General features: G+C 41.8%; 1 protein-coding gene across 1 annotated transcript in view; it reads right to left on the bottom strand.

Annotated features, from left to right (window-relative positions):
* The window catches only part of GLRX3 (glutaredoxin 3), a 36219-nt gene that overhangs the window by 15183 nt on the left and 10987 nt on the right, over nucleotides 1-10049 (bottom strand). Inside the window, exons 2-4 of the mRNA XM_006025862.3 lie at nucleotides 6910-7018; nucleotides 3864-3938; nucleotides 3024-3225 (exon numbers count right to left, since the gene is read on the bottom strand). Of these exons, the coding sequence (XP_006025924.1) occupies nucleotides 3024-3225; nucleotides 3864-3938; nucleotides 6910-7018 (386 nt within the window). The remainder of the gene's footprint in view (nucleotides 1-3023; nucleotides 3226-3863; nucleotides 3939-6909; nucleotides 7019-10049) is intronic.

Raw genomic sequence — 10049 nt, 5'->3', positions numbered from 1 at the left:
CCCCCCCTCACAGCAGCAGCAGCCATCAGGGCGCTCACGCCTACAACCCCCAGCAGCGTGGGGCTGCCTCAGGCCAGCAGCTGCACATGGCAACAGCCCAGCCCGCATGCCCTCAGACAAAACCGGGACAGCTCCTGTCATCCGCAGTTCTCAGCACTGCAAACAGAAGCTGCAAGCCCTCAGGCCAAGTCAGGTCCTGGCCTCCATGCGGGGCCGTACACCATCAGGCTGAGCCAGCTGCATGCAGACAGCACCCAGCCAGGTCCATGGGCACACAGCTTCTGCCTGTGGTGTCAGAAGCCATGGGTGACAGCAGGAGTTGGCTCGGTTCTGTCCAAGGGCATGCGAGCCAGGCCAGGCCAGCGCCGTGTGCAGCTGCCAGTCTGACGTGGCCCCACACCACTAGGGGTCTCTGCCAGGAGAGGACATGAGTGCTCCCAACTGCTGCTGCTCCGGGGAGGGGTGGGAAGGGGGGGAACAAGGGCGCTGTGGGCTGTGCAGGGGGGGGCAGGTGAGGGACCCACTCCTCCTGAACAGTCCCCCCCTCATGCACTTATCCCTACTTATGTGGGATGGCACCTGGGTCTGAGCCACTGCCGCAGCCTTGCCCGCTCCTATTTGCACCAGCACACTGAGACAGCATGCTCAGCCTGCTGGAGAAGCAGGGGAAGGGGTCAGGCATAGAGATGGTACAGCCAGGTGCTAGTGCATCTCTTTGGAAGACCCAGCCTCTGGTTGCGGCCTCTCCTACCTGGAGCTAATCTCCTACCTGGCATTTTCCCAACATGTTTATTTGATACCAGGATTTCCCAGTATTAAAATTAGAGCCCAACATTTTTCTGTTCCCAGCGTGCCTCTTGCAGCATCTCAAACTGCTTTGAGACACCACAATAGGAACGTGTTTGCTCGTCTGAACAAGGCCTAGGAAGCCAAATAAAAATTCTGTGCTTTTATAAAAACCTTAATCAATACTACCACACGTGTTGATACCACAATACAAAGTTTCTATCATACTCTACATGGAGGTTTTTAAATCTGCAAATGCTTGAATTATAAGAAAGTTAATACAAAGTTGCAATGAGGATGGGTATCTTCATGACCCATCTGCCCCAAAAGCATGGATGGAAAGAATGAGTTCAATAAACAGCAGTAACTACAACTTATTTTGTGTTCGATAACAGGCTTCAGGAACCCTGACCTCAAGCTTTTTATCCCCGAGATGTGCATAAAGATTCTTTATGCTTGTCACATCTCAACATTATCGGCCTCTTACACAATTTAAGTAAACTTTCACTTAAAGCTAAAGCTAAGACCCTTGTCCTTCATCACAGGTAAGTATAAGCAAGGTGTAAACTATGAGAAAAAGAGTTAAAGGACTGATTTTATTAGGAAAATTGCAGTGTCTTGTTGCCATGGCAACAGTGATAAAACATCACTGCCTCCAATCTTAGAATTCCATTCCCTTGGGCTATTCCAGTGTTTTAACTTCGCCTGGAGATGGCAAGATGTTTTCATGCTCTTCCCTACTTGTTAGACCTGTGGGCCTGTGTTGCATGGGGGGGAGGGGTTGTTTTTTCATACCGAAGAGGTAACAGCCTGCAGTCCACCTTACTTTTATCTCAAAAATGCCAAGTTAAGACAGTAGATGAATGTGCACTTCTGCTGCTGCCAATGGAATAAGTGATGACAAGTAGGAAACCCAGCAGAAGCAAGCTAGCAATCAAATGTGGACCACTCCAAGCTAAGACATACCCCAAAAAAGCAGAGAATGATTCTATTCCAAAAAAGATAATGGACAGCCTTGGAAAATTGTTGTGCTGCTGGTTGCCAAAATGGTGCTGGAATAGAAGAGAAACACAAGGTATATGGGCAGTGATGAGAACTGTCTAGTCATATATTCTGTTTAACATGTGCAGATCAGCAAGAAGTGTGCTGAAAAACATTTTTACAATTGCTTAAGGGGCAGCTGAAATCCATGCAGTGCCTTCCAATTTGTCTGAAGCACGCATACACTTTAACTCTTCCAACATACCTGAACGCCTCACATTTATGTACAAACTAATTACATTAACAAAAGTGGGAATAAGATAAGAGAAAAAGCCCTGATCATTTCTTCACCTACCAAAATAAACCTTGACTTAAAACTACCAATTTGTCAAGCTGGCTTGACAGGACATGCCTGAAGCACAGAGTATATTGGTTAGGACACACATACAAACATGGATAAGGAAAGGCAGGACAGACAAAGCAGCTGTTGTATTTGTAACAAGAAGAAGGTCTAAAAATGTTGTAAGTAGAAATGCAGATACCATTTTGAACAAGGAACTTATACGCAAGAGGTGAACAAAGGTTATTAGAAAAATGCACCCTAAAGATCCCAGAACCAAGTAGCCATCCCTACACATTTTTACAAGGTACAGTATCAGACAAAACTTATGTTAAGTTGTGTCCTCCAAGTTTAGGGATACCCCATGATGATGTCCACTAAGGCATGGTTTGGTCTACTCATAGATCTCTAAGTAGTACATCCATCTCTTGCTTTTTAAAGATGACATGATACAGACTCTAGCATCACTGTTATACTGATGAATGGCAATGGGAGGTTTCATTGGACACCTCTTAATATCCCGAAGTATGTGTCAAGGCATACTTTTTCAAGACAATGTTCAAGTCTTCCAGCAAGTCTGTTCCCCTTCTGCCTTGGAAGTCATTTTAAGTTTGTGATGCATAATTGAAAAACAGGAGAACAGTCTTATCTTAGGCACTCGGGAAATCAGAGCATTCTAAGCTCTAACAATAAGTCTTCTTGAATAAGTCGTTTAAATCTTTCTCTGTGCCTCCATTAGTATTCTCATATACAGACAGGGAACATCCAACCTTATACATGTGTTATGAAAATAATTTTATTTAAAGTGCTTAAACAGATACTTTTGTAAAGATGTATACCACAAAATCGCTCTAAATAAATGTAGAAGAAGCCCAATACATTAAGCAAGACCTGCTATATTAAGCAAAGTTCTTACCACAGCGAGGCTCTTGTGGAGATCCTTTCATAAACAGCATGCACGGTGCAGCATTGATCAATTTCTTTAGACGCACATTAAGATCCTCTTTCACGTTATCATTAGATCCAATGGTAACAGAACTGCTGGATGCATGGCGCTGGACTTTTTTGGTCAGCTCTGGGGCATGGGCACCATCTAACCTGTCAATTTTCTGCAAATTCTAAAGAAGCCAAGAAAATAGCTCAAAAGCATTAGCTTCACACACTGTCTTTTGAACTACTAAAAACAATTTACTAAAGTATCTATATATAACAGATAAGGTGGCTTAGTTCATTGACCATCCTGCTGGTCTTTAATATGAACATCTCACAAACTAAACACATTTTGGCCACGGTACACTGCCTGTACTGGGCAAAAGTTCAGTCACTTGGTTTAAAAAAAAAAAAAAAAATTTGCAAAAAGATTCTGAAGAATTCTAGAAAACAAACACTTGTCATTTCCTCAAGATCATTACTTGCTTGTTTCATCTGAATTATCTAGCATTACAATGAACCATGGCTGAATCATTAACCATATTTGACCCAATACCAACTACACTCTTACTTCTCAGGTATAATAAAAGCTTTCTATAAATCCCAAGACATTTAAAGGGGATTCTAAAATATTAAACCATTGATTTCAGTATCACTTCCATAGGCTGACCATTTTAAATCTATCAGTAAAAAAGATACTGAATTAATGTTAGTAAGATTGGCTTCTGTTGTCTCATATTGAAAACAGTAGAAAGATAATTACAAGAACTACTCTTCTGTACTCAGGCACTTTCATGCAAATAATATGCAATCCATTTTCTCTTACCTTAAAAAACAAGAACGTTGGAACAGAACTAATTTCATATTTTTCAGATACTTCAGGCACAGCTTCAGCTTCCAGCTTAAGAAGTCAGAGAAAACATGGTTTTATTTTCATAATCTTCTTTCAAGTTTGATTGTGCATGTCAATCCTGTCTATAACATTCTTCTAGGCATTTTGTGTGTTTTAAAAAGGAGTTTGATGCAAAAGTTTGTGACACATTTGCATTTAAATGAGACTCACTGGGCTGGCATGTCATCCACTGAGCCTGCACAGTGTCAAAACAGGTTCATAGGTTTTTATTTTGTTGCACATTTCAAAAGATGCCTGGAGGCTGTGAATAAAATTTTTGGTGCACTAGTGACCTAGTAAATTTTCAATCATATGCAGCTACTACTATATTGAAATCCATAAATCATTGACCCCAGTTATGTCATGATTACAGTGCTTATTTTCTGCCCACAGCAATTCTTGCTGTTTGCTCTATTGACTAATTTCGAGAGGCAGTACATCATGACTGACATTTGCAGCCTTCTGCAAATTATGAAGCAAAAAGGAGTATTTCTTCAATAAACTATTGATGTCTACTAAATTTTACTTTTAACTCCTGCAAGGCTGCTGGCTACTAAGTAGAAAGCTTGTTAGACTATCAGTCCTGTAACCTATTCTTCCTTCAAAACTGTATTTTGAAATTCTGAAGTGATTATTTACCATGAAAATAAGCACGTCTATTCATCAATGCCCAGAACAGAGATTCAAGTCATAGAAGCTGACTTTAGTGAGGGAAGTTACTGTTTTAGGATATTTTTCAATAACACCAACACTAGAGTGGTATAAGGATAAAAACAAAGGGATAACAGTATTAGGATCAAACTAAGAGAAAACAAAGATGCTTGATCATTGTACATTTACAGATACATGAAACTTTTCAAACTCATCTGTCTGCAAACTGTACAGTTTACAACAAGCATGTGGAAGCCAAGGAAGGCTCCCACCCAAATATTAGAAATTTTCAAGTAATGCCAGCCTTCTTTGTTCTCTTCATTTACAGCTTCTGATGCAGTAAAAATTTGGACCTTTAAGTATCATTGGAAAAAATAGGCTTTGGTTTGTTCCAACTATAAAGCTGCCATTTCCCTTATCTGGGACACTTCATATTTAGCCCAGGAGCACCAAAATATGACCATGAATTCTGAGTCTATCCCAAGTCCCATACCACAACGATCTATCAGAGTCAACTGAGAATCAAACACTGTCAATATACTTTTATTTATCAATTCTCTTTCAAGCGCCTAAAAGATTGTTACAGGAAAGATACTGGGGGGAGGGGTTGTTTGTTTTTAATTCTGCCAGATTATTTCCTAACTACCTGTACATTTCATTCCACTTTGAAGTTCCTTCAGACATGGCATGTTTCATTTTATAAAAGTTATTTTTAAACTTCTTTGGTTAAAAGTAAGATTATCACCTTAGCATTACTAGCCTAAGACTACACTAAAATGCTGCAGGTAGTTTATTCTTTCAAAATCATATTTTAAAAGACTCTTCACGATTATTACATTTTGAATTTACACAGGGTTTCCATTCGATGACAAATAGATTTTAAAACCGTTATGACAATGTACAATTCAGAAATGTTATTTTGTAACTAGCTACCTGAAATAGCTGGTAGATTTGTCAAATTGCTACCAGGGATAACTGGATCCCCAGACTTAGCTATTCCTGAATATGGATCAAAGTTCTATCATTTTAGCTATGAAAATACTCTATTTATTCCCATGAAGGAACCCAAAAATTGAAGTAAAAGACTTATTCAAAGCTGTTGATACTTTATCGCTTTGGCAGAATGCTCTGGTGCTTTTGTATCATAATTGGGATGCATTTACAGGCCAGGTGCTAGAATTTTATTCTGCAGTATACTGTCCAGTAAACAGAAACATAACATTAAAAATATATATATTTCAGTCAAGTCTGCACAATAACTAAGCCATTTGGATTGGAGATTTTTTGGCCTACTATAGACTAGAACAGCAGTACTACATAGGCAACAAGAAACATTTTCAACATTTTGAAAAGCAAACAGTCTTTCAAGATAGTCTAATTAAACAGGTTTTGTAAATTAATACAATTAAAAACAGATCCATCTCTCTGCTTTACAAAAGCAAAGGCCAAACTGTGAGATGAATCATTAAAAAACCCAAAAAACATAAAGGCTGTAAGAAATCAAATTAAAGCACATACACACAGCTGGTTATTCCATTAGTCCCTGCCCTCATAATCACAAAAGTGTCTCATTAATGAGAGAAAGTTGTTTTAAAATGAACACCATGTAGATCTAGTGCTTTTTTTTCCATATTTGTTCCCTTACTGGGATATGAAGATGATTGCACAGAAATACTGCATCTCATTTGCTTACTGCTCCTCAGTATAGCATACTAGAATGACATATCACAAAGATTTAAATTTATCTTTCTGTAAACTCAGTGAAGATTATTGTTCATCCTTAATAACAGATAGGAAAGCAACTAATGCATCTAAACGAATCCTGAGAAGATCATCTTGCCCAACCAGCAACACTGCTGAAATGAATGAAAGCTCTAGCAAACCTTAAAAGAGCAGCACTGGCATTTTAATTTCAAATCCCTGGGATATAAAGATCAGGCCTGAACGATACAGCTAGTTACAGTACTTGAGGGTTGAGTCATCCAAGTTGCATCAATTTGTGGACAAACCTAAAATCCTTTTTGCTAAATGAATCAACACAGAGAGGGGATATTACAGTTAACAAAAAGCAGGAAAATATCATTTGTTATTTTAACCTGCAATATCAAGCTTTCTAGAGTGATTGAGAACAAAAACTTCACCCAAAGTATTTTGACAAGACTTTTAAGCTGTAGTAACCTTAGGATTCAAGGCAGTATAAGTATTTCTTATTTCTAGACCCCAGAAGCTATTGCAAAAATAACTGTTTCTGCAAGCTTTGGAGTTGTTTCCTTTAGGTGGTCTTTGATACCTTCAAAATAGCCTTTACTAACTGGTCATAATGTCTTACCTTCACAAAGGTAACTTGCACATGTTCCTTGGCTAGTTCAGCCATGACGTTGTTCATCTGGATGCACTGAGGGGCCCATGGTGCCCAAAAATGGACAACTACAAGGGATCTATAACAAAAGAGAAACACACAGCAAGACTTTTAATAAAAGCAGATTATTTTTACAGATGGTACTTTGATACTGAAAAAGTGAAGCCCCAATGACTAGAAAAGTATGGTTAATTATAATGGAACAATGAAACATTACTGATTAGCTCAGGAAAACAAGAATTCTGATAGCTTAGTTAAACTACCCATTCTAAGATTATTACAATTTACAGAAAACAGAATCACATAAGTCGGTCACATAGCAGAGGGACTATTAAAAAAGAACAAAATTACAAAGTTTTTCCCACTTAACATTTTTACAAGAATTATTAACCAAGCTATATGCTGGAAAACACATTCAACTGGCAACTATAAAAAAATAGAAGGGGTGAAATTAAATCAGAATTGGAAGAACCTTGACATCTGCCACAATCAAATTTGGCAGCAGCAAAGTAACATCCCACACAAAGTTGAGACAACAACTGAAGCATGCAAAAAGCTTAGCAATCTTAGTTATTTTCCAGAGGGAAGGATGAGGGATATCACATTTAACAGATTCCTGTCTGTGCACCTCTCATCCAGTTTCCATACCATGCAAAGGATCTGTGTGGCCCCTTGCCAATCGAGGACCCCCCTTTTCCCCATGCCCTCCCACCATTATTATTTCTTTACTCTCTGGAAGACGGAATCATTTTTAGAACAACTGAGAAAAGAGCTAAAATGAGGGATGGCCTTAGGTTAAAATGTGTTGATTTCTGTCATTAGCAGGGATCCTGGTTTTCTTGGTTTAAAAACTGCAAATTATCTGATAAAAAATCCTAAATTCCCTGGTTAAAAAAAAAACAGAAATCCAAGGTTTTCCACAATTAAACTGAAAAAACACTATATATAATGGGTATCAGTTGAACACAAGGTTTTACTGATATATTTACAATTTTAAAGCAATTTGGCAGCCTACCAGTACCTCAATCATTATAATAAAATAAATTCTAAATACCTATATATTTTGGCATTTGACTTTGGTTTACCATGGAAAACCAGAGTTCCCCCTGCCCTTCCCTCACCAAGACATGTCCAGCTGCCATGCCACACAGCCCCCTGACCCTGCCAGTGCCCTTCACTCCCAAACCGCAGCCCCCCACCACCCTGCTGGTGGCCCTCACTTCCAACCCGCAGTCCCCTGCCCCCTCCAGCCCTGTCTTAACTACCCCCACCCTGCCAAGCCCCCTGTGAACTACAAGACAGTGGCCTGCACAGATGGCCCCCAGCACTGGGTACAAGCAAGCACACCCTGTGGTAAACTACAAGCAGCAGCAACTAGGGCACCACACACTACCCCAATGCCACTGGCTGGGGTTGGGGTTGGGGCTGGTGCTGATGCATGGCAGGGAGGACCAGAACCATGCTCCACAGCAGCAGCATGAAGCAAAGCACAGCTCTGGCTTGCCATGCTGCAGGCAACAGAAGGAGGGCGAGAGGCTCCAGGTCCCATCCCGCCTGAGCCAGAGCGTGGTGGCAGCTCCAGCTCATGCAGGCATCAGTGGAGCCAGTCCGGCCCCAGTGAGGATTGGAAGGAGAGAGAACACCTGTGCACCCCCCACACTGAGCCAGATGACCTGGCCATGGCACCCTCCCTGGCAATGTCTTCCAACCGACCTGCCTCCAGAGCCGCCAGCCTGACCATGCAGCTGCCCATCTCCACTAGAGGGACAGGCACCGGCAGGCGGGCACCACTGGCAACAGCACAGAGCTGTGTGAAAGTGTACATGCACATAGATTCATATATTGTAAGGCTGGAAGGGACCTTGGAAGATCATCAGGTCCAGCCCCCTGCACAAAGCAGAAAAGACAACTGGGATCAGGTGACTCTAGGAAGGTGCCCGTCCAGTCTCCTCTAGAAGATTTCCAGGGTAGGCAACTGCACCAACTCTGGAGGGAGCTTATTCCACAATCTGGACACCCTAGTTGTGAAGTAGTTTTTCCTAATGTTGAGCCTAAAACGGTCTTCCAGGAGTTTGTGACCATTACTCCTAGTTTTCCCCAAGGGTGCCCTGGTGAACAGTTGTTCACCGAGCCCTTGATGTACGTCTCTGATGTACCAGTAAGCTGCATGCCAGGGTATTGTTGGCCCTGCTGGCTACAGTGTCACACTGACGGCTCATGGTCATACTGTGGTCAATTATTATCCCCAGGTCCCTTTCATTCGTAGTGCAGGTCAGGTTAGTATTGCCAGCCCTGTAAGTGTGTACAGGATTGTTCGTCCCCACCTGGAACACTTTACATTTCTCGACGTTGAACTTCATCTGGTTCTGGTCTGCCCAACTTGCAAGCCTGTCTAGGTCCACCTGTATCTGTAGCCTATCCTAAAGAGTGACCACGCTCCCCCATAACTTGGTGTCATCCGCGAACATGACCAGTGAGCTCTTCACCCCAACATTCAAATCATTGATGAAGATGTTGAATAGAACTGGGCCAACCACCGACTCCTGCGCGACACCGCTGGCCACTTCCCGCCAAGATGGCACAGATCTGTTTGTTAGAACTCTCTAGGTCCTAACCCACAGCCAGCTTCCTAACCACCTGACAGTCTCGCAATTAAGCCCACAGTCTTTCAATTTGCTCACAAGAACATCGTGGGATACCACATCGAAAGCTTTTTGGAAGCTGAGGTATATAATGTCAACCTCCTCTCTCCTATCCAGGTGGCAAGTCACCCGATCGTAAAAGGAGATGAGGTTGGTAACACAAGACCTGCCCATGATGAAGCCATGCCAGCTGTCATTCAGAATCCTACCTCCAGCAAGCCTATCGCACATAGGCTCCTTAATTAATTTTTCCAGGATTTTCCCTGGTATAGAAGTTAGGTTAATTAGCCTATAGTTACCTGGGTCTTCCCTCCTCCCCTTCTTGAAGATGGGCACAACACTGGCCCTCTTCCAGTCCTCGGGGACCTCCCCGGAGTGCCACAAGTTTTCATAGATTCATAGATGTTAGGGTCGGAAGGCACCTCAATAGATCATCGAGTCCGACCCCCTGCATAGGCAGGAAAGAGA

This window comes from Alligator sinensis, unplaced genomic scaffold (assembly GCF_000455745.1).
Source record: "Alligator sinensis unplaced genomic scaffold, ASM45574v1 scaffold1055_1, whole genome shotgun sequence".
In the NCBI taxonomy this organism is placed as follows: Eukaryota; Metazoa; Chordata; order Crocodylia; family Alligatoridae; genus Alligator; species Alligator sinensis.
The sequence above is the reverse complement of the archived record's forward strand: the minus strand, read 5'-3'. Positions and strand labels throughout refer to the sequence as shown.